This window comes from Mustela nivalis (genome assembly GCF_964662115.1).
Source record: "Mustela nivalis genome assembly, chromosome: 5".
Taxonomy (NCBI): domain Eukaryota; kingdom Metazoa; phylum Chordata; class Mammalia; order Carnivora; family Mustelidae; genus Mustela; species Mustela nivalis.
The window spans coordinates 83,415,509-83,439,399 of record NC_139024.1 but is presented as its reverse complement, the minus strand read 5'-3'; the positions used below and the strand labels follow the sequence as shown (position 1 = coordinate 83,439,399).

Here is a 23,891-nt window from a genome sequence, read left to right as displayed (position 1 = left end):
ACTACAGACCCAACCCTCTCCTGGGATTTGTATGTTCTTCTAAATTGATGAAATCACTAATACAAGGCCCATCTTCTCCCCAGAAGCTCCCTACTCATACTGCCTCAGCTCCCATTTATAGAAAAAGCTTAAAGAATTGACCAAGTGGGAAGTTTAACTTCAGAATAACAAACCCTTGGCCTACTGTTACCAGTGGCAGCATTCTGCTCAAATGAGGACCTGCACCCATTAATAAGACTGGAAGTGATTACATGATTCTCTACTTTCGGAGGTTCTGAGGTTAGGACCACAGTGCAAGTTAGATGTTCCTTCTCTTAATTTCTGTGTCAAATATAGTTAATTGTTAGACTTCTTTAGAGGCCTAAAATGTGTTGTTGAGAACATTTAGGGCATCCCTAATTTCTAGGTTGCCCTTAGATATGAAGCAGGGAGCTTCTATCCAGAGTCAGAATGTAAAAGCAAACAGGAAGCTGGAGAAAACTGCCCATCCCAGGTACTCTGGCAGCTGTGGTGACTACCTGGATAGTCGCTCAGAGGAAACAGTTGTGAGAGAGAAGAGCTGGAGATAGATAACAAGGGGTCTTAGGGCTTTCTGTAAAAACAGTGTTCCAATTGGAGAAGCAGATGACAAGTATCCAGCTATCAAAACCACAGAGGGTAAAGTCCCCCGCCTGGGCACGGTCTGATTGCATGCCTAGAGGTAGAGTAAGCCCCTTCTAGGTTAACAGAATCAGATATATATGGGACACCTGCCACTCACTGCAAAGCACTTCACAAAGCAGGCTGGCTGCATTCATCTGTGTAATAAATCAGAATCAGAAACAGAATCAGAAACAGTTTCTTAGAGCCCCATTGTAGAGAACATGCCTTTAATTAGAGTCAGACTACACAGTGGTGGGGCTCTGCTACACTGTGGTTTGGTGCTGTAGGCAGAAAAGTTACCATGTATTTTTCTAGGCAAGCAAAATGCAGATGATGTTTAATATCAGATATCTTTCCAGGGAAAAAACATCCTGTAGCAAAATAATGCAAAAGTTTGGGCTAGCTTTTGGTTTGTCTTTTAAAAACAGAATATTCAGGGGTGCCTGGTGGTTCAGTCATTAATCGTCTGCCTTTGGCTCATGTCATGATCCTAGAATCCTGGGATCAAGCCCCATGTTGGGCTCTCTGCTTGGCAGGAAGCCTGCTTCTCCCTCTCCCACTCCCTTCCCCCTACATGTGTTCCCTCTCTCTGTGTCTCTGTCAAATAAACAAACAAACAAATGAATGAATAAATAAATAAATAAAATTACATTATCATAAAACCATTGCCCTTGATTTCTGACACTGGCTAAAAGAGATTTGGGGGCACTTGGCTGCCTCCATTAGTGGAACGTATGACTTTTGAACTCAGTGTTTTAGTTTGAGCCCCACACTGGGTATAGAGTTTACTAAATAAATTAATAAATAAAATAGATTCAGGAACAACTTCCTGAATCCCAGCTGAGAAAGGGGAAGCCACCTGGTCCTAAAACCAAGTAAGCAGTGACCTACCTCTGGAATGAAAAGGAAAAACAGTCAGGGCCGTAACAGAGCCCATCTGCTATGGCCATGATCTTGAGCTTGGTTCTTAGGCTGACATTCACTTCAGTCTATCATCTGATACCGACACTTTCTTGGTTGCAATTTATGAGCTGTCATGTTTACTTGTGAGACTATGTGGGAGCTGGAAGGGAAGAAGATAAATACACCAAAGCCCAGCTGAGCAACTGATAGGCTTTACATTTTATTTCCAGGAAATGACATCTTGTTTTTACAAAGAGGTAGGCCATCCTCTCCAAGAGAGGCTGCCTTGGCTTTTAGGGGCAGCCGTAGGGGTTACACCCAACCTGTCCAAAACAAATGTCAACTGACGTGCTTCTGAGGTACCCAAATGATAACAAAAACAATAAATTTAAAAAGCAGAACAGAAATACATAACCCATTCAACACACAGTGAAGCAGTCTATCAAGTACCCGGAAGCAGCCCTCGCGGGGAGTACCAGCATGGCCTCAGAGAGCGGTGGCAGTGTGGCCGGCCAAAATGGAGGCTCATGAGGAGGACTTCCTAACTGTCTCTGTCCCACGTGGCTCCGTCCCATGCTCTATCTCAGAGCAGCCCAAGACCTGGCCACAGATAATCCTCCAGACCATCCCAAGCTCCCATTGCCTGGCAATCCCTTGAACGCCCCTGGAGCGTGGTCTTCAGGAGAGTCTCTTGGCTTGGAAGAGAAAGAAAAGAGAATTAAAGGAGAAGCCTGTATTTCTCTGGCCTGGCCTCCCTGCTGCCATCCTCATGTCATGCTGTTCAGAGCCTGCTCCTCATCTCTCCCAGAGTATTATGAGTTCAAGGCCCATGAAGGACCCTGAGGTCCTTCTGTGCTACCCTCCTCGCCACCATGGTGTGCTCCACTGTGGTTACACTGGCTGCCTCGCTGCTCCTCCACTACCCCCCCTCAAAAGTGTTCCCCCTTCCTGTGGCCACTGCCTCCAAGGCCTTACTCCAGTACTGCCTTCTCTCTGCCACCTTCCATGACTACCCTACCAAAAATGGCAATGATCGCTCTCTGATCCCTTGCTTTTTCTTGTAGCACTAATCACATCTAACTTACTAGATTTTCGCTTCTCTTTCTATTCCTGGAAACTATAGCAGCACTTGGCACAAAGCTGGCCCTCAAAGCACACTGTTGAAGGACGAAGGAATTATATACATAGCGAAGGAATTATATACATAGCACTAGGCAAGGACAGGAGAAAAGGGAGGAGTAGGAGGGATAATTTACTGCTATGTACTGTTTCTGCTTCCTCAATCCGGGGAAGCAGGGATCCCAGCCTAAGAGCACAATAAAGCTACCAAAGAGACTGTCCTGTTCCCTGAGATTGAGGTCCTGAACACTTGGTAGGAGGACCGACAGGATTATAAAATCCTACCCTTCTCCACTTATGGGCAGCCTTGGAGAGCTGAGAGAGCTAAGCGAGTCTCCCTTGCAGCTAAGGCTTCACCTAGTAGCACACCAAAAAATAAAAAAAGCCACAAGAAAGAAATTCTCTTGACTCTCCTCAAGCAAATCGCCTTGCCCACCCTCCCACATTAAACCCTTCTCTCTAGATAACAGGATGTACCCTCCCACTTTTAGACACTAATTCCCCCATCTGTTCTATGCATTCCCTGTCCTGCCCTCTCCTGATTTCCAAAGAATCTGGCCCTACCCACTATCTCAATTTCCCAGCAGCTCCTCCTCCACAGGCTCAGCAACTAAACACACTCAGATCTCTCGGTGTCTTCAAAATCAAAAAACAAAACAAAAACTTCCTCTTATTCCACCTCCTCCTCCAGCTATGGCCTTCTCTTCGTGATGTCCCTATGTCTTAGTGGTAGCCAAATTTCTTGAGGAACTTGTCTATCTTACTTTACTTCCTAACCTCACACTCATTCTCCAATTCATGGCAAACTAGCTTCTCACCCCACCAGTCACCCCAAACTTGTACCAGATAAAGTCATCAATGTCCCACACTCCTGCTATATCCAAAAGGCAGTTTTTCCTCTGATGCCCTGCTTACTTTTATCCCCAACACCTGGCACTTAGTAAGAACTGAGAAGGAAAGGCCCAGATGATAGGAATCAAGGAAGAGATACTCTTTGTGGTTGGTTCTGATTCAGGTTTCATGGGACAAGGGTAAAAGGGGTCCAAACTCTCCAGAGTAGGAAAGCAGAAAGCAATTCAAGCAGATGTCTTAGCCAGGAATAGGAGCATGTCTGGTCTCATCAGATTTCTTAAAAATCACAGTGGCAGGCAGTTGGGCAGGATATATATCCAGCTGGTGCAGAGAAGCCTCAACGATGATGCACCTAATTCTATGACATTCTATGGGGGGAGGGAGGAAGAAGCATAGTCAGTGACCCCAGCCACTCTCTGAGATTAGTTCATGGAGATCTAAAAATGCTCTGTGTTCATCTAGAATTAAGTGTAGAAACCAAGAAACTCTCGAGGAAAATCTGCTTTGGTTAATAACACTCCTCTGTATTTACACAGGTGGTCTTCTATAATAAGAAGTTCCTGAAAGTGTATGTCTGTAAAGGAAATCATAAAGTTACATGCTCGGGAAGGGAGAATCCATTTTTTTAGAGAACCAAAATAACTCTATTTTATCATTAAGAAGACAAAAGGGGCGCCTGGGAGGCTCAGTTGGTCCAGCATCCAACTCTTGATTTCCACTCAGATTGTGATCTCAGGGTGGTGGGATGGACCTCTGCCTCAAGCTCTGTGCCTCAGGCTCTACATTCAGCACGGAGTCTGCTTGGGTTTCTGTCCTAATGCCCTTGCTCCACTTGTGCGCATGTGTACATTCTCTCTCAAATAAATAAATAAAATCTAAAAAAAAAAGTCTAAAGGACTCTAGTCTCAGCAAGCAATCTGAAGTTCTAGGCCATCATGGGCTGCTACTCCACACATGGCAATTAATCCCACAGCTGACCTCTACTCCAATCATGGTCCCCTCCCCCACTGGGGAGACAGTTCCTGTGCTGCCCTTGTCGTTTCCAACTATGCATCTGAGATGCCACAAGGGTGATGGGGGAGACGCCCATCAAGGAAGAAGGAAAGGAAGGACCATAGACAAAAAAAGAGAAGGAAAGGAAAAATAAGGGGAAAAAATGGGAGGTGGTGATGGAAAAATACAAAACTGTTTCTAGGAACAAGTCTACTAATTTTCTATTCCATGATAATTTTGCAAAGGAAGAATCTTTAAAAGTCAAAAAAGTCAAAAATAAGTGTTAGGAACTATTTGCGTGCATGCCTGTGGACACCCCAGCCCGTGGCTACCTTGCTGAGAGCCATTTTCCCCTAGATGAACTGTCCTGTGCTGGGCAGGTATGCTGACTTGATGCGTATGACCCTTCAGACTGTCTAGGGGCAAGGCTGGGTGGATTCAAAGTACTTGCTAATAAGTATGCTCTGTGGATGAGCTCAGCTTGTCAGATACCATTACTGCGGCCATGCCCACATACTCCTTTATGAGGCTCTGTCTTTCAGCAGAGGGTGATGGGCATCATCAAGGAAAACCTTGCAGCTAGGCAGGCAGATACTCTCTTAGATGACTGCCAGTTTCTCCTGTCCCATGTCTAGATCACTCTCCTCAGAGCCCACAGGAAACTGGCAAGAGACACAGGCCCTGTGGTCTGACCTGAGTCTATCTCCCTAGAGACCCTCAACCACTACAAGGGTCTCTGTGTCACAGATTCAGGAAAGCTGTGGTTCATAAACCTTTCTTCTCACCTCAGCATACCTAAAGGCCACAGCATGCTCCCACCAGTAGCCTTGGTTCAATGTAATAGTATCAAGGGAGCCAGGGAATGTAGCTTGAAAAAGCCCCTGGACTGAAAATCACTCTTCTAAAGGACCAACAATTTTATTTCTAGGTAATCTGCTTTCTTCTTTTCTGACTACAACCCAAAGAAACTGCTAGGGAAAGCTAAAAGTGAGAATGTTAACACTCTGTCAACCAACCAACATTTAATGAGAACAGAACAAACAGAAGAGGGGGCGTAGCTGACAGAAGACTCTGCTCCAGCACCTCACCAGCTCCGGAGGGAGATCCTCTGCAGGGAATGTCAAAAAATGTCTTCCCTTCAGAAAATTTCATGTCAAAATCCCAGAGAGCCACAGTTATTCATGTGACAAGCACTTACTAGATGTCTGTTATCTGCCCCACCTCCAGAGCATCCTTTTTCTAACACAGGATCTGGTCTCCAAGCCTTCTCCTCCTCTCCTCTGTATAATCGGGCCTCACAGAGTTTATGAGGGTCAGTGGCTCATCAGTCATGTGGCATCAATCCTCCCATGGGGATATGGAACTACAAGACAACCACCAGCCAGGAAGGCCTAGAGTGGGGCTGCTCCTGGTGGAATTAGCACCCCACACTGCCACAGACAGAAGGGTTTCTCCTCCCCGAATCTGTGGTAAGAGCAACTCCTGCTCGGGAGGCAAACAGCCCTTTGGTGGTATCTGAACTCTGACAATTAAGGCCTGCCAATCCTGGTTCCCAGATTCTAAGTCAGGTCCTTTTTAAAAATTCCCATGCACTGGGGATTAAAGCAGCTTTCAATTGGCAAGGAAAGTCGGTATTTGAACTGGGAATTTCCTCTAAACCTCATACTGTAGACCAGTGGAGCTCTTGATGGCTCTGGCACATGTTTCCCTAAATCAGGACTCAGAACCTTCTGTCTCTGTGGAGAACTCCTCAGAACCGCAATTGCTGCGATAACCACGGAAATAGAGACCAGTGTCAGCGCCCCTCCCACTAGGAAGCATGGCGGGGAGTCCGCTTTAGCTCATGAATAGGCTCCAAGGGTTACCAAAAAGGCATAGAGGCACCCTCTGTAGCCTCTGGAGGGAGAAGGGGGGGGGGGTCTGATGTGATTTCTTCTGCAGTTGTAACTCTGTGTGAGGAGAGTCAGAGGTGAACTTAGGACACGGGGCTCTTCCTTCCCTTTCCAGTGCTGCATGAAGCCATCTATGGCACTCGTGCACATGAGAAGAAACCCAGTTAGTGGGCTCAGAGAAGAAAGTACGTGCATGTTCCTCATGCCCTGCTCCAGCACACTCCAGCTGGAAGGCTGACAGTTAAATCTAGGTCCCGGGTCATTGCCCCTCGCAGAAGGCATTTACCACACCTCAGCGGAACACTTCCCAAGTCGGTGGCCGTCCTCACGTTGCTCTGGCACCACGTGGCCATTCTGTTACCTATGGGCCACAAGGAGGCACTGCTAGGAACACTGCAATGCTTCTCTTGCCTCGACACTTCATTTGCACTGCAGCCTCTGCTTGGGAAGCACCAGCCTTGGGAACCTTGAGACTGTTCAAATGGTACTTCCATGAAGCTTCCTACTGTACCTCCACCTGCCCAGGCCAAACTGACCGCCTGCTCCTCTGCAGTGTCTCAGCACCCTGGCCTGGAACTCGTCCCACTGCCTCCCTGCCTTTCTCCCTTCTCCACAGACTGAGTGCTGTGGGAGCTGCAACAATGCTGTATCTTTTTAGTCCTGTGTGGTGTGTACTGTTCCTATAACTGTTGACAGAGTGAGAAGTGAGGGGAAAAGCAACGGGATTCTTCCAGAATCTAATGGCTCCTGTGAGGTAAAAGATCTGGGAGGGCCCAAACTGACAAAATCTATGAGCACATAGCTGTCAATGGAAAACACTTGGGTTCCAAAGAACCACCTGAGGGCTGTCCCAGCCTTCCACAGGTCAGAATGCCTTCCTTGGTAGAAGAGGCTCAAGGCCACTTCCCGCTCAGCAGCTACTTCACCTGGCTCTGCATAGGCTTGCTGCCTCGGCTTTGGCTGACCAGCCAAGTGCCAGGGTCACAGAACAAATGCCTGTATTTTAGTGGCAGATTCCTGGCCTTACTCAAAGTGGCCGACATCCACTGAAGGGCTAGCAGGAAGGAAGTAGCAGACAGATCCTGCTCTTAGCAGCATGGCTTTTAGGGCTTAAGTTTCTCTGGACTTAGAGACAGGTACATTCAGAGACACATATGAGTCTGGGTTACCAATGGCCGGGTGGTGGTGGGGAGCTCCTGTAAGGGCAGTGAGCTTCTGGGTCTTCTTCTCTGCTTGGCCTTTATGTGCAGCCGACTGACATCACAGCACCTTGGCTCTGATGCTCTCCCACAAGGTAGTGCTGTGCTGGATTATTAGAGAGACTGGATCCACCCTGCTTCTGTGAGCTCTCACCCCTGGCCGATAACCAATCCTTTTTCCTCTCCATTAGCTTCCTAATGCCTTGCCCCAGGGTGCATCTTTTGCCACAAAAACATTTAAGTCTCAGGTGGAGGGGCTCTGCAACCCACAACACAGCAAGCTCCAAGGGAGATGGGATCACTTAGTTGAATAAGTGGATATTCACCAAGGAAGTATGGCTCATTAGGGGAATTCACCCACCCATTTCCCCAATCTCTTTATCCAAATTCTCTCCAACTGGGAAACGGGAGCTGGTAAACATATTAGAATTCCCAAAGATTAAATTTATCTAATCTGACATCATATCCAATTTGTGTAATTAAGCTATGATTTACTATAAAACATGTATTCTCACCAAGCATTCTCCAATTTGCCAATCTGACTTGTTCATCTCCTGTTGATAACTGTGTACCCAATCCAAGGTTTTTGCCAACACTTAGACAGCAACTGAACTGTCTTGGACAACAGCACCATCTAGTGATCAGTACAATAAGCCTTCTGACCTTGTGTTTTCCATCCACACCCATAACCAAGGTACATACAATTAAGTCTCCCCCTTTCTTACTACTCAAATAGGCAAGTCCATTCTCCCTCAACTCTTTCTACAATGTTCATTACCTTTAACTCTCTTTTTTCCCATTTCTCCCTCCTCTTCTTTAGCTTAAGAATCATTTATCTCTCTTCCCAAACCAAAAAAACCTGCTTAAGTTTGTCAGTCTTCTGTTGAGGGAACTCACCTTCTTATTCATACCCACTTACCTTTTCGTTCCCTAATGAGGACAATTCGTCGTTCTTTCACTTCTGAGCTCAGATTATCTACCATCTTATTAATGCAATTATCCAGAACCAGGGAGTGGGTTTTGGACTTGATGTCCTTCCGACAAATGGGGCATTCTACCTTCCGCTTCATCCACTCATTGATACAGTAAGAGCAGAAACTGTGGGCACAGTTCAAGGTGACAGCCTATAAAGGGAATGCAAACACACACATCAGAACCATCATGCTTACTTTTCCAGGGCTGTTGTGATCACAAATCTAGCACAGGAGTTCATTTCCAACGCCAAATGGAAATTTAACCCTAATTCCATCTAGAGGGCTTACAGATGGTATTAGACTTGTTCTTGAGGATGGGAAATTTTAAGTCAGATTGTTCAGCTTCTTTCTCAAAGGTAAGTTCATAGATATAGGCTGATTGGTCTGTCTTGTTCCACCAACTCAGATGACACTGCTAACGCGGCTTAGCTACCTTGAAAACAAACGTCACTGGACACAAGTAGGACTAGAACGCGTGTGAATGTTTGGTCTACATACATCACTAATTCTCTCATGGAAAACAGATGTATAACCTGCTGATGGTGAATCAGAGCTTCAATTTTAATAGACAATGGGGAGCACATTCTGAATACTCAGTATATAGAACAGTAGGAGCATCATCTATACTCAAAAGAAACAAAAAAGACGGGGTGCCTAGGTGGCTCAGTGGGTTAAAGCCTCTGCCTTCAGCTCAGGTTATGATCCCAGGGTCCTGGGATCGAGCCCCACATGGAGCCCTGTATTGGGCTCTCTGCTCGGTGGGGAGCCTACCTCCTCCTCTCTCTGCCTGCCTCTCTACCTACTTGTGATCTCTGTCTGTCAAATAAATAAATAAAATCTTAAAAAAAAAGAGAGAGAGAGAAACAAAAAGAAAACATATGTATAAAGACAATTAAAAAGGCTGGGGGGAAAAAGAAACTAAAAAAATGGAAAAAATGTAATGGGTTCATGGACAGTGACTGAAAATGAACCCTTAAGTAACTAAGTCTGTGAGAGGAGAAAAAGCAGAAGGGAGTCTAAAGCTGAGGAACTCCTCCAAGTCACTCCAATGGTCAGATTTCTGCCAGGGCCCTTTTCACTTCTGAAAATATAAACCGTCCTCTTCATTACACTTGTTTATATACATCTCTTAAGATACAAGTTTTTCTGAGGCTCTAAAGTCTTCATTCCTGCTTTTAGGATAGAAAATAACCAGAAATCACGCATTTTTCAAATGCCAAATCTAGCACAGAAAGCCAACTAGGAGATATTTTGTTAACTATATGAGATAAATCCTCGCAAACAGGCTTCAAAACCTGTCTGATTAACATAAAACCTCTTTTCAACACTGACTTTACGAGGTGACTGTGAAAAGGTCAGGCAGTCTATGGTAAACAAGGGACGGGTCAGGTTGTTTGTCTCTTCTACGTCTGTGCAGATGTCCGGGTGGGGTAACTCATCACCCAGCCCAACGCCCCTTCCCTTGCCTTCCTCTAGAAGAGCCCTGTCAAAGCCACACTGAGTCTCTCCAAAGTAGGCAATCAAATGACTAGAAACTATGGTGGAAACGATGACCCCAAGTCAAACTGGATCCAAGCAAAAGAAACAGACCTGCCCTTCCCAGGAGGCTAATACGCTCACCCTCCCTATAGACTACCAGAGAGAAGGAAGGAGCGTGTGCCTACACTCTCCTTTCTAAAGAAGTCTGGAAAGCATTGTCCTTTAACAACTTGACTTTAAGATGAGTGGTGTAAGATGAACTGGTCACAAATGATAGAATTTGTGACAAATAAAGTCAATGCAAAAATACAACATAATAACAAATGGAAACCTAGATGTTTTTGTTTTCATAGGGAGCCTCAGAGTGTCCCTGAAATATGTTCCACTTGGCTGCTGAATTCCCAAAGTGACCACACGTCAGTGACATTTACCACCCTGTTGAAGGCTGCACTACCCACCCACTCTCAGCTCTGCACCCATTCAGAGTAAAGAGAAGCTTTGTTGAGCAGCTTTACTCGGATACTTCAAAAATCTAATGCCATGTGGCCCCATTTTCTTCCAACAACAAAGAAATAAAGGCTTTATTGCAGCTAAAAATAGCGATTGTACCAAATAAACACTCAACAACGGACGAAATAAAAAGATCAGTAAAGGTAAAGAAGACCACAAAAAACAAACGAGATATGGCCACCTCTCGAGGTCACTTTCAGGTCAAATAACTACAATAGATTCCTAGAATAAAAATCTCTTCAGAATGTTTCCCTGTAGCAGAACCTGTGCAGCTGAGGCTCTGTTCAGGGTTGAGAGGAACAAGAAGACACGAGCCACTGCTTGTCATTACCTCAATGAAGTATTCGGAGCAAATAATACACTGGAGCTCATTCTCTAGCACGTCATTCACGTGGCTAAGCACTTCTTCCTTCTGTGCCTGCACCTTCTCCTTCTCTTCCTGTAAAGACACACAACCCCAACCCCACCTGTCACTTGGGGGAACCAACAAGAATGCACAACAGGACAGGGAGGAGTGTTAAGTGGAATAGGATTTGGGAATCCAAGTAAAATATTCAACCTGGTGCAGCAATAGGAGAATGAAACCCTTTCCCTGGGAGTTACGGTTTCTCACTACTGCTCTCTAATAAAGGGCACTGTCTGCCTTTCTTTCCTCTCTCCACTTTTTGTGTATTTGCATTGTAGGTTCTGTCTCCTTTCCCAGAACTAACAGAAGATAGCATACTCACCCCACTGACCACCCAAGATTAGAATGAGGCATTAAGTATCCTATAACTAACAGCAGTTTAGGGGTGATATAAAATCATCCCAAGCATCCAAGAATTCATTGGACACAAAAACAGACATGAAAAACAGTCCATAGAGGCAGGAAGCCTAAATTAGTTTATAAGGTCCCCTGTGTTCCTTGCAGCTGCCTCTTCTACAAAATGAGGATAATACTTATACTCCATGGACGCAAGAGGCTGAAAGAGGGCCTCTTCCTGGATCTTCGGGATCCAAGCTTTATGATGCTTGTCACCCCTCCTCCTACAAAGGTCTGCAGTCCAATTTCCTTCTGTTTTCACCAAGAGGTCAGACCCTGCTGTGGACACACTTTTTGGGAAGGATCCTAGGTATGTTCTCTTAAAGCAAACATTTATTTAAGTCAGCTCCTTATCCCCTAAGCTGGAAGTGTCAAGAGCCCCTGAAGACAAAGGTAAGGCCATTTAGGGTATATCTGAATAACTGATTAGTCTTTCATCTTTTACTGTCACTTCTAATCAGAGTAAAGACTGTTACACTGCCTAGGGCAGAGAAGGATCTGGACTCATTTTAACTAGAGTCAAGTTCCCTGAAAACTTAAAAATTGCTAGGTTTAAAAGATGTGGGTTTTGGAAGTTATGAAAGAAGGTACTATGTGATTTAAACAGAGGATAAGGATTTCAAACCAAATGAAAGTTTAGTCTCCTCTTTTCCGTACTCTGCTCCAGGTCTGTCTGTGGGGAAGGGTGGTGGGCTGAGAGATGCAGTAAACCTCAGACATTAAGTTCAGGTCAAAGGCTCCAAACTGCTGGCCTGTGGACTGGATCTAGGGGGCAGATTTGTTTAGTTTGGCCCTCATGGTATTAAAAAATACAACAAAAAAGCCTTGAATTTGTTGCTAATATTTAAAATTGAAACAATTCACATAAACATTTGGATTTCCATCTTTTGTGGAGAAGTCAGAAGCTCTGACAACAGTGGGCCTGCGTTTCTGGATGGCAACAACTGGCTGCAGCAGAGAAGAGCTGCCTCTTGGGGACAGAGGTGGGCAAGAAGGGTGGAGAGTGCCCCTTGCTGGTGTGCCTCTGTCCTCACAACTCCCTACTGCGGAGCCTGCACATAGGTCACTTCACTCACTTCTACTTTCAGTCTTCCCTGGTGAGCACCTGAGTTTAGAACCCCTAATTTAGGGGCGCCTGGTTGGCTCAGTGGGTTAAAGCCTCTGCCTTTGGCTCGGGTCATGATCCCAGGGTCCTGAGATTGAGCTCCACATCAGGCGCTCTGCTTGGCAGGGAGCCTGCTTCCCCCTTCCTCTCTGCTTGCTTCTCTGCCTACTTGTGATCTCTGTCAAATAAACAAATAAAATCTTATAAAAACAAACAAACAAACAAAACCCCCTAATTTAAGAATCCCACTGATGTGATGTGGGAAATAATGACCTACAGGCATCAGGACGAACTGTTTCTTGACTGTATCACCCCTTAGCCTGTGTCAACGAAACATTCTGAAGGAGCATCTACCACCACAGCCAAAGGACGAGACTGCAGGATGAGTCTCATTCCCAGTGTTTCGCTTCTAAATGAGGGAAGGAAAAAAACATCAGGCAGACCCTTCCACAGGCCTGAATAATTTTACGGATTATTTCCCCTGAGGCAAGGAACCACCATAATCTCTCTCTTCATTCACCAGAGCAACCTTGCACTGTTGAAAATGCTGAGTTGCACGTACTAACCAAATTCTAAACCTTCATCTTCTTTCTAGTACCTTGGTCTGTTCCAATTCTTTGTTCTTGGCTTGAATGATTGCTTCAAAGTCCTTCTTGCTGCGATTTAGTTCTTCCATTAGAGCCCGATGCTGCAGAAACACAGCAGATACACGATCAAGATGAGCTTACACTGCAACTTTCCTTTTAGCCACACATGAGCCTGCTCTCTCCATCAGCAGCTTTGGTTCAAGGTATCAATGGATTAGCAATTTTAAGAATGCCTTTGTTCCTTCAGGACAGCCCACTTACCTGCTGGTCTTCTTCAGGGAAGGGGGCAGGTAGGGAGGGAGGTCTTCAAATCCATTAATCCCTCTGGGAGTAACCCAACCTCAATGGCCATCCAAATCAACTAAAGAATTTAAACTGCCTTCCAGAGAGTCTGATTCTGTAGGTTTGGCTGGGGGCCCAGGAATGTGCATTTTTTTTAAAAAGCCACCCAAGTGATTCTGAGAACCAGTGTTCAAGAGCTGATAAAGTAATCAGAGGCTATCCAGCACTGGGAGGGGCTTTTAAGAATTAGAGAGAACTGGAATTTCTAGATTATCATTTTTGTTGAAAATAAAAAAGCCCTTTAACCTATTTATTCTACAAATCACATACTACGTGCTTGTAAGGCAGTGCTGGCTGAACCCTGTCCGTTTCTTCTGGAAGCTGGCACACTCAAGAGCTAACAGCTCAATCACTGTGACTAACTGCCTACACTGAATGTCAAGAGATTCTACCTCTATGAAAATTTCTGAGCACCCTCATGCTTACGTATAGCTTGCACTTTAATTCTCCTCTCTCAAATCCTTTCTTTTAAAACGTGGAGGGACGCCTGGGTGGCTCAGTGAGTTAAAGCCTCTGCCTTTGGCTCAGGTCATGATCCCAGGGTCCAGGGATCGAGCCCCACATTGGACTCTCTGCTCAGCAGGGAGCCTGCTTCCCACTCTCTCTCTGCCTGTATCTTTGCCTACTCATCTCTGTCTGTCAAATAAATAAATTAAATATTTAAAAAAAAATCTGTTTCTTTAAAGAAAAAAAAAGATGGAAAAGCTAAGTATTTCTGAAAAGATATTACTCAAGAAACAAACTTTAAAATGTGTGGTCTTCCCACAAAAAGCAGTTATATCGGAAGGCCCGGGTAGTCATCTTGACCACTGATTACATGTATGTGCCTAAAATGGGACAACAGGTACCCCTCCTACATCAGTGTGAAGAAAAAGAAAATAACAGGTATGAAAGCATTTGGGAAAATTTTTAAAGCTCTATGTAAATGCAAGTTTTTGTAACTGCCTAATACATAAAAAAGAATTACTACAGAGGGACTCACAGGGTGGACCAAAACAACCACTGCTTCAGTTGAGAGAGTGGTATGTCTCTAGGCATGCTGTTATAAACCATGACCTCAAAGTATCCCATTTTAGTCTAATGAATAGAAACAAGCCAAGTACCTCATGCTAAATGTTTTCCTATCTCTCAGGAGAGGGTGAGGAGTTGTGGGTACAAGGTGGTCAAAGATCCCTTGGGGATTTCCAAGTGGCAGAACCTTACTCATTTCCTTACTCAGTCAATACCAAAACAATATCACAATACAATTTAATAATGCCTAAATGAGGCATTACTAAATTTCCCACCTTAGAAAATAAACAACCTTAGAAAATAAAATTCCCAAAAGACTGAATTTTCACCCAATTCTTTTCAAGGCTATTTGCACACCCTTAGGGAAATCAAGGCAGGCATTCCCTCAAAGCTTAACAATAATACAAGGCTGTTAGCTCTCTAAGAAAGTTGGGAGTCAGATATGCAATAAAAGAACATAAGGATAAATTCTCCTAAACAAATTCTAATGCAGTTGCTCACTATTCTCAAGGAGATTTGAACTATCCCACTAATCTTCGACAAAACTTGCATCAAACTACTGATCATATAAACATAAAGGACAGAAGGTAAAGCAGGTTTAAAAGATGCAAAAGAGCTTCTAAAAAAATTATTAGGTGATAGTCAAGTTACATGAAATAAATTACTGGCAATCTTTGAGGGGAATTTTATTCCTGTGAGCCTTGCCCTTTCAGTAAATCGCTATGTTTTCCTGACTGTTAAACTCCTCTCTCAACCTGACCTAAAACGCTTAATTGGAACATTCTTGAATGGTTTCTGGATGGCTTCAGCTCAGGAACAGGGAGGTAATAAAGGCCCTTGCAGGCCCTGGCGGCAAAGTCATAGCTTGAAATTCCCCTCTGCTGCCCTCACCTTTCTGGAAGTGCAGCCACTTCCCCCTCAGAGCCTCCTAATTGCTATAGGCTCTGTCCCATCTTCACTAGAGCAACACCTGCTCAGATTAAGATGTAAGTTTTCATGCTGAGGTCTGGCATGTCTATGAGGCCAAATCTCCGACCTGACAGTGTGAGTAGCTGCTCTGTCTGCACACTGGAGATGCTATGGAGGTGTGTGCTAAGCAGAGGAGGCAGCCAGTGGCCATGGGAAGCCCCAGCCCACTATAATCTCAGTACAGTGGCAAGAGACGAGTTACCTCCTGCAGAGCCTGGGCCAGTTGTTGCTTCAGGTCCTCTTCTCCTTGCTCCTTCTCCAAACCCTGCAAAGCCAAAAACAAAATGGAAGGCTTCCCTACAGGGAGGAGGATAAAAGAAACAAAATCTAGCAATAAGCAGAGCAGTCTGGCTTCTGTGAACATCTGGAAACAATAGGGGGCAGGGAGCAGGTGGAGAATCTCCCGTTTTACTTCCAGCGGTTGGCAGTAGGGGCTTTGAGCAGTGCGAACTACCCATAGACCGCACACCTCAGAGCTGTCACCTTCAAGCTACCACTCAGGTTGCTCTGGAGAGAACCCCCGGGGTAATACTGAGTCTCCTTGGCAGGCTAACACCGTGAATCCCAGAAAGACGTAAACTGAGAGCTTCGAAGCCACCAAATATCTAAACTCAGATATGAACCCCTAGGTTGACACTAACAAGTTCTGCCACGCTTCTTCCCTCTATTCTGGCTGCCCTGTCTCTTGGTGTGAGTCTCCACCACTTCTATCCCATAAACTGTTTCGCCTCCTTGCTGCAAATTATGCTCTGTTTTCTCCATTGGCCCCTTCTGATGTGGATGCCTTCCACATCATTGTTTCCCTGTGTCCAGCACCTTGTACAAGACCTCTGCACCCTTCCCTCTTTACTTTAAGAATTACCTACCCATTTAATATGCCAACTGGAAATTATTCTCTAATTTAAATATATATTGACTTAAAACTGTCCTGATTATTTTATGTGTATAATATATCTCATCTCTTCAACAAGATTTATTAATGGCAAAAACCATTTATTAAGCGTCTTTATAAACACCTGAAGTCCAAGTATCGTACACCAAGCAATGTAAGTGCTCCAAAAATAAATAAATAAGTAAATATAAAAATCTGTGTGAAGCAGCTACAGTTAAATGAGTTTCTGAACAAGTAGTAGGAGTAGAATAAATCCTTAGGAATTGGTGGGAGAGGGAAATGCAGCTCATAAACAAAGGACTAGATATATTTCACCATGAACTATTTATATATGACCCTCAAATACCCTAGAAATTCTCTAAGCCAGTCCTTTCTCCCTTTACTATTTTGATACAGAAAAAAATTTTATACCGACACCTGAAGGATGATCAAAGCAGTCACAAATATTAATTAATAATAACTCTTGTTCCCGAACATATTAGCTTTTAAAGAGGGTTCTGCTCTGGTGAAGGTGTCATACACTAAATATGTAAAGACGAACTCCCTTTACTGACTTCAAAAACTAGTCCAGGCTGGTAAGGGAAGCAAAAAAGTACACATAAGCAAGTACTGCATACCCTCAGAGAGACCTGTTTAATCCATGGCCTTCGCTCATGCTACCAGTTCAAGGAGACAGCAGAGATTAGGAGGAAACTTATAAATTGTTCAGAAATAAGCCAATACTACTGGTTGTTCCTTGTCCTGAGCAAAGTAAACAAAACAGAAAAGCTTATCCACTTCAATCCTGATTGGTCCTTTATATTTCTAAGTCAACAATGGAGAATTCTTGACATTCAGTATTACCTGAACAAGTAGGTGGGAGTAAATGTATGCTTCTTGCCAGACGGGAACTGACATTTTGAGCAGGGACCAGGATCAGCTCTAGCCTAGGAGCTTTGTGCAAGAGCTTGCAATCTAAGCAAATGACTCAGGGATGGGGACACATTTGGTCTTACTCTGACACAGCTAAGACAGTCATTATTCTACCTTGCCCCTAAAGGCACTGGGGAAGGTGGCTTATCACTCAGCTCAGCAACTGAGTCATAGTATACCTGTCCCCTGCTCAGGATAGAAACAAAAACATTTTCTGCCTTTCTAGCTTCCTAGGTTAGCTACAGTGTTAACTAACCATCAGAGCTAGTAAGTTGCCAGGTACAACTGGGTATGCCCGACCCATCGCTGTCTTGGGGCTATATGGTTGGCTTTGAAAAGCAAAGAAAAATAATTCATAATGATCTGAAGTGCACTGTGGTTCTGTGGCACCCTGAACTTCATCCAACCTCTCTCTGAACTTGCCTCAGTTATCAGGGGTCTCAGCTTTATATCCTGAGATCAGTTATGTCCTGGATGGCTCTGCCAGCCACCTTACCCCAACACGGCACCCAAGCTCTGGCTCTTGACCATCATACTGAAGCCATAACATTTCACTCCAACCCCTTTTCCCATCTCAGAGTCTTTAGTTCCCATTCCATCTCCTGTCCCTGGCACTCAGGACGTGGTCCCTGACCCAGAAACAGAGAGCTATGGCCAGAGGCTCACCAAGAGCCTGCCCATCCCTGAGGAGCACGGGCAGGTCCTTTCCTCCTGTGTGGTACCTGGAGATGCTGTTCCTCTTCCTGGAAAGTCTTCTCTAACTGCTCCACTCTGGCCTGTTGCTGGGCCTGCTCTGCACACAGCTGGGACTGTAAGTCCTGTAGCTCCTGCTCCATTTTCACAATTTTCTTTGAGTTCCCCTTTTGGGTTTGCTTTTTCACCTTCAGGACAGCTACCTGTTTTTCCTGCATTTGTGTTTTCAGTTTCAGAATCCTGGACATGGTCACCTTGAACAGCTCCAAGCTGCTCTGAGATACTGAAGGGTTTGAGGCTTTCTGCTTCTTATGATGAAGCTCTATGACTTTTGCAGAACCAGGGTAAACATGAGCCTCTGTGGTCTTCTCACTTGGCTCAACAGAAGTCAACTTAGGATCCAAATATTCAGCGGGTTGACTGGCCACTTCACCTTTCCCATGAGACTTCACTGGTTGACCAGGTTCGTAAGACACTTTACTTATTTTGGATTTCAAATTTGAGGGGCCTTCAGCTCCAGGACCCTCTAATTCATCCAAACTGAATTTCCTTTTAGTTCTCAATCCCCTATTTTTTCCTGTCATCTGGTCATTCTTTGGGGCAAGACAAGGATACATCCTCTCCCAGTCTTCTTCAGTAACTTCATATTCATACTCTGCATTCTCCTTATTCTCCAGAGGTACTCCGAGCTGGATGTGGTCTCCCTTATGGATAGAATAGACCTTTAAAGGTTCTAAACGTTCTCTGTTCAGCCAAACACCATTCAGACTCTGGAGAAAGGGAAAGAAAGACGAAGTAAGCTTCATGATTTTCCTCCTCTTAACGGAATTTCTCTCCTGCTGCTGTAAAACCTTCTGCCTTTTCAGAAGGTAAACCCTTGAGAACAAATAGGAAAGGTTCATAAACCATCACCCTTAGAAGCAGCATTCTTCAAACAGCTTTGGCTTTTTACCTACATTTCACATTCATGTCTCCATAGAGAACTGCTCGTACAACAGGCAGGAATCACCTTATTACTGGCCAATGAATTACTCAAATAAATGCAGCAGCATTAAAAGAAACCGCAATTGAATAGTTCCTATTGACCTAAAGTGGGGGCGATGGCCCAAGACTGGAAAAATGGCTATTAGCGAAGGAAGCAGCATCTAACAATGAGGTTCAAAAAGTAGGTTTAGCCAGGAAAGTCACACAAGCACGGTCTCTGAATGTGGCCCCCACAACACATTGGTGAATGAGCAAAGCACCTTCCAGTACATATAAACCTAAAAAGAATGTATCGGTACCTCGTACTGGGGTCAAACTACAGGTGGGATCTAACCCAATTAACAGCACCAGGGGTCCACTGGGGAACACAGCACAGTGGCTAAGAGCTGGTGCTCTGGCCCAGACAGACTTGAGTTCACAGCCCAAATGTACCTTGGCTTTATAAGTTGCCTGGCCTTCAGTGATTTACTTAACCTCCATGTTCCGGTTTGTCTGCAAAACAGGGATAGTTTAATTCCTAACTCATACTACTCTGTGAGGAATAAATGAAATAATACATGTAAGACACTGAGCACAGTGACTCACGTATAACAAATGCTTGGTAAATATTTACTTTAATGATTTAAATTAAAGCACAGTGTAGGAGTTGAGAGCATGGACCCTGGAGTCACACTGCCTAGACTTGTAATCTGGCTTCATCACTTAATAGCTGTGTGACTCTGGGTAACTTTCTTAACCTCTCCACACCCCAGTTACCACATCTATAAGTTGGAGGATAATAATAGACCTCCCTCATGGAGTTTGTGTAGATTTAATGAGATGACATATGTAATGTACTTAGAAAAGTGCCTGGCACATGGTAAGCATTATGTAAGTGTTCACTACTATTATTATGTTCTGGCGCAATCGACTTATCAACAGTCATTTCAATTCCGTGCTCACCATCTTGCAAGGTAAATATACCCAGTGCAAAAGTAGAAGATATGAAAACAACTTTTAGCAGCTGACTATGGAAAAGAAAACACGAGGGCACACATAAGTAAATGTGGGATTACACAGCATAGCCTATAAATGCAAAGGACTACCATGTAGAGCTGGGCTACAGAAGAGATGCTAAATAGAGATGACAGGTTCTAAAACAGACTTGAAACAAATGCAGGATTTAAAGTTTAAAAAGACAAGTGGCGGGGGGCGGGGGGGCGCTCCTGGCTGGCTTGTTCTGAAAAGCATGAGACTCACGATCTCAGGGTTATGAGTTTGAGCCCCACATTGGGGGTAGAGATTACTTAAATAAATAAATTTGGAAGGGAGGGAGGGAGGAAAGGAAAAGACAAGTGGGCATTTTAACCCATTTGAAGAACTTGTCTTTGGGAGACAGGCCAGAGATGAAGGTCACATGTGAACTGGGACTAAGACTATGTTCAAGTTGGTAACTACAGCTACCTCCTCACAGCTAGAAAAGATACCTGGTCAACCCAAATATGAGGGATGGAGGCTTGACCACAAGGCATAGAGAACTAAGACTAGAGACTGGATCTCAGCTCTGAATTGGTATTACGCCCTTATTTTTTATATTATGTGGCTGGAGGGGAGAGAGGAAGAGAAAAATGAACAAGATACATGCGGAAAGACTGACATTAACTCACTGCCTTGGGCCTAACCTGGCTTACTTGGCCAACCTTCTCCTAACCTCTCTATTCATATTCAGCCTGAGAAATTATGAGAGTGATCAGTTCTGCTGACTTCTGAAACAACACAGGCGGGAGGTGGGGGGGATAAAAGGAGGGGGAGGGAGGCCAAAAGGACCTGTTTGAGAACAGTTCTATAGCATAACAGTCGATTACAGATTATACACATGAAAAAGTCCTCAGGGAAAGGAATATGACACAGGAGGCCACCTACTGCCAAGGTACAGATATTTAAGAAAAATCTCAAAGACAAAGAGAAGGTTAAATAAAAGAAGGTTACAGAAGCAGCCTAAGTCTGGAGCAAATAAGGAACCCCTAAAAAATTGGGGCAGACTTTCAAGACATATTGCAAACCGTCTACTAGATCCTCTGCAGTAACCTGTCTCCTTTCAGAGCCCTTTATACCCAGAAAATAAACTCTCGATATTTTACCATCCTCTTGTACCCTTGAATCCCTGTTTATCCGTTCACCACTCCTTGGTGACATCTAGTGGTATACTTTGGACCACAGCCCTGAGTCAGGTCTGTTCATAAGGCCACATAGAAAAGGTTGAAAATACCATGACTGTACAAAAACAATTGAGTACTGCCCAGGATATGATCTTAAATGCACTGATTTAAATAAATCAAACTGTGTTCAAGCCTTTCTTTTTTTTTTTTTTTAAGATTTTATTTATTTATCTGAGAGAGAGAGACAGAAATAGCGAGAGAGAGCACATAAGCAGGTAGGGAAGGGAGAAGCAGAATCGCTGCTGAGCAGGGAGCCCAACACAGAGCTCGATCCCAGGACCCTGAGATCATGACCTGAGCTGAAGGCAGACATTTAACCAACTGAGCCACTCAGGCGTCCCAGTATTAGAAATTCTATACTAAAGCATAATATACAAACGTAAAAGTGTACAAATCATAAATGTACAACTAGATGAATAATCACAAAGTGAACATCTCTGTGTAACTACAAGGTTTAAAAAAAATCCCACATTCTCAGCATCCAGACCACCCCTCTACCCCTTAATGCTTGCTTCCCTCTAGTCACTAAGCCCCTCCCCCCCCATAAGGGGACTACTAGTCTGGCTTAACATCACACATTAATTTTGCCTAGTCTGGACAATTATATAAATGGCATCATATAATACATATTCTTTTGTGTTTGTCTTCTTTCACTCAATCTTGTTTGTGAAATTAATCCATGCCACTGGATACAGGAGTTCATTCACATTCTAGTGTTTCACTGTAAAACTGTATCCACTCTTGATGAATACCTGGGTTGTTTCCTTGGTAGTGAAAATATTGTCAGAAGGTGTATATATATGTGCAACTGTAATAAATAATGCCAAATAATTTTCAAAAATTGTTGTACCAATTTATACTTCTACCAAAAGACTATCTGCCCTCTATCCTTGCTAATGCCTGTGACTGTTGGTATTTAATTTTAGCCACTCTGGCGGGTATGTAATCGTATTCCATTGTGGTTTTAATTTGCATTTCCCTGATCACTAATGAGGTTGAACAACTTCTCAAGGATATTGAGTTGAGCATTTGGATATAATCTTTTGTAAAGTGCCTGGCTCTTGCCCATTTTTAAAACTGGGTTATCTTTTTTTTCTTATTGATTTGGAGTTCTGTACTATTCAAACATAAATGCTTCACTGGTTATGTGTGTAGCAAATTTCTTCTTCCACTCTGAGTCTGCCTTCCCACTCTGAATGGTGTCTTTTGATGAATGGAAGTTCTTAATTTTAATGTGATAAAGCAGAATTTTTTTAAAAGAACCCTAGGTAAGCCCAAAAACTGGAAATGGGTTTGAGAGCCACTGTTCTAGCTGCTGGAAGACCAGAAGCTGAACAGTCCCAAGCAAGAAGGTTTGTTCACAGACAATCAAATTCACCAGAGACATTAAATGCCAGAGCCTTTAGAAGCATGAAGGTAGGAATCACCAGGGAGCAGACGAACAACAACATGAGAGGAGGAGAAGAATGAGAAACGTTCAAACAGCACGCCTAAGTCTGGAGGACTGAAGGCAAGCAAACCCACCCAGCATTTCAGACTGACTCTGAAACAACCAATTTTCTGAAAGAGCTTGATATTAATATATAAGATGAGCTATCTGAAGAGCTTTTCAACTGAAATGTACACAACTACAACATTCTGTGTGTGCAGAGTCAGCAGTCCTCCAAGGTTTATTTTTTTTTTTAAGCCAATTTAAACTAAAATTGCATTTGTTGCAATTTTTGGATCTGTACTTAAGCTTTCACTTTCTGGCCATTCCAGCATATAAGAGATAGCACTTAATGAAGAGAGAATGTAGTTCTGAGTTTTGAATTACTAGAAATCTCTACCTCTTGAAAAGACTTGGCAAGTGACTTCAAATATGACCATAACAATAATGTCCTGCACCTGAAATTCAAATCCTTCATCAGAAGAAGAGGACTACCAAGGCATCATGCCAGAAAGAAGTCACAAGTAAAGGAGCATCTGTTAAGGAAAAAAAAAGGCAGGGGCGGCGGGGTGCTTTTACCTGTAAGAACAGTTGCTCCATCAAACACTCGAGTCACAGCTTCTCTTAAAAATCAGTTACCTCACAAATGGAATCAAAGCTAAGAGGCTTAAGCCAACAAAGACTTGGAAGAATCAGGAGCCTGCCTCTGCTCTGCATTATCTGTCTGAACCCTAAAAGAGGAGTCTCATGGTAACAACAGCCCTAGAAGAAAGGGTACATGGCAAATGCTGGAAAGCAGCCCAGAAGCAGTCATGATCTGTGGCTGGAGTGGGCTGTCTCTGTGTCCCTGAGGCTGATGTTCAAGGAACACTAAAATCAGTCAGCTGGTGGCTTCCCAACCTCTCAAAATCCACTATCCCATAAATGGAACACATCCATTCTGCATATAACAAGGACAGAAGCATGAGAGAACTCACCTTTCTAATACTACAACCCCATTTCTCAGACAGCCAATTCTGATAAGGAAAGCACCTTTTCCTAAGGTGATCTGATATAAGCTATTGCAGGGCCTTTAAAACCTGGCATCTATGACTTAGATATGCATCATTAATTTTTTCTTAATCCTACAACTGGTACAGGTTTCCCCTGATATCCAAAAGTAGAGTGTTCCCATGTCTCCTTTCTTCATAACCCAATGGTGTAAAGCAAAGCAATTATCATTAACTTATATGGAAAATTTTTTATTGTTCCCAAACTCAAAATATAACCTCTCATAGGCTTTTCTGCTACCTTAGGACATCACCTGCTAATGGATGCACAAAATAAATCAAGATTAAAGTACAGATGCTCACGGACACAGTTCAAAGCTATGGCACCTTGACGCTGAGATGCTGACTGTAGTTC

General features: G+C 43.9%; 1 protein-coding gene across 10 annotated transcripts in view; it reads right to left on the bottom strand.

The window, feature by feature from the left end:
* The window catches only part of RNF8 (ring finger protein 8), a 51,780-nt gene that overhangs the window by 18,065 nt on the left and 9,824 nt on the right, over positions 1 to 23,891 (bottom strand). For 5 of the 10 annotated variants that reach the window (XM_082732281.1, XM_082732275.1, XM_082732277.1 and 2 more), the window contains 5 exons: positions 17,906 to 18,646; positions 15,582 to 15,644; positions 13,069 to 13,158; positions 10,895 to 11,002; positions 8,520 to 8,724 (listed from right to left, as the gene is read on the bottom strand). In XM_082732281.1, the coding sequence (XP_082588407.1) occupies positions 8,520 to 8,724; positions 10,895 to 11,002; positions 13,069 to 13,158; positions 15,582 to 15,644; positions 17,906 to 18,646 (1,207 nt within the window). Of the gene's footprint in view, positions 1 to 1,752; positions 2,241 to 8,519; positions 8,725 to 10,894; positions 11,003 to 13,068; positions 13,159 to 15,581; positions 15,645 to 17,905; positions 18,647 to 23,891 lie in introns of those variants that run through there. The other 5 variants (XM_082732283.1, XM_082732276.1, XM_082732284.1 and 2 more) reach the window with 5 other exon arrangements.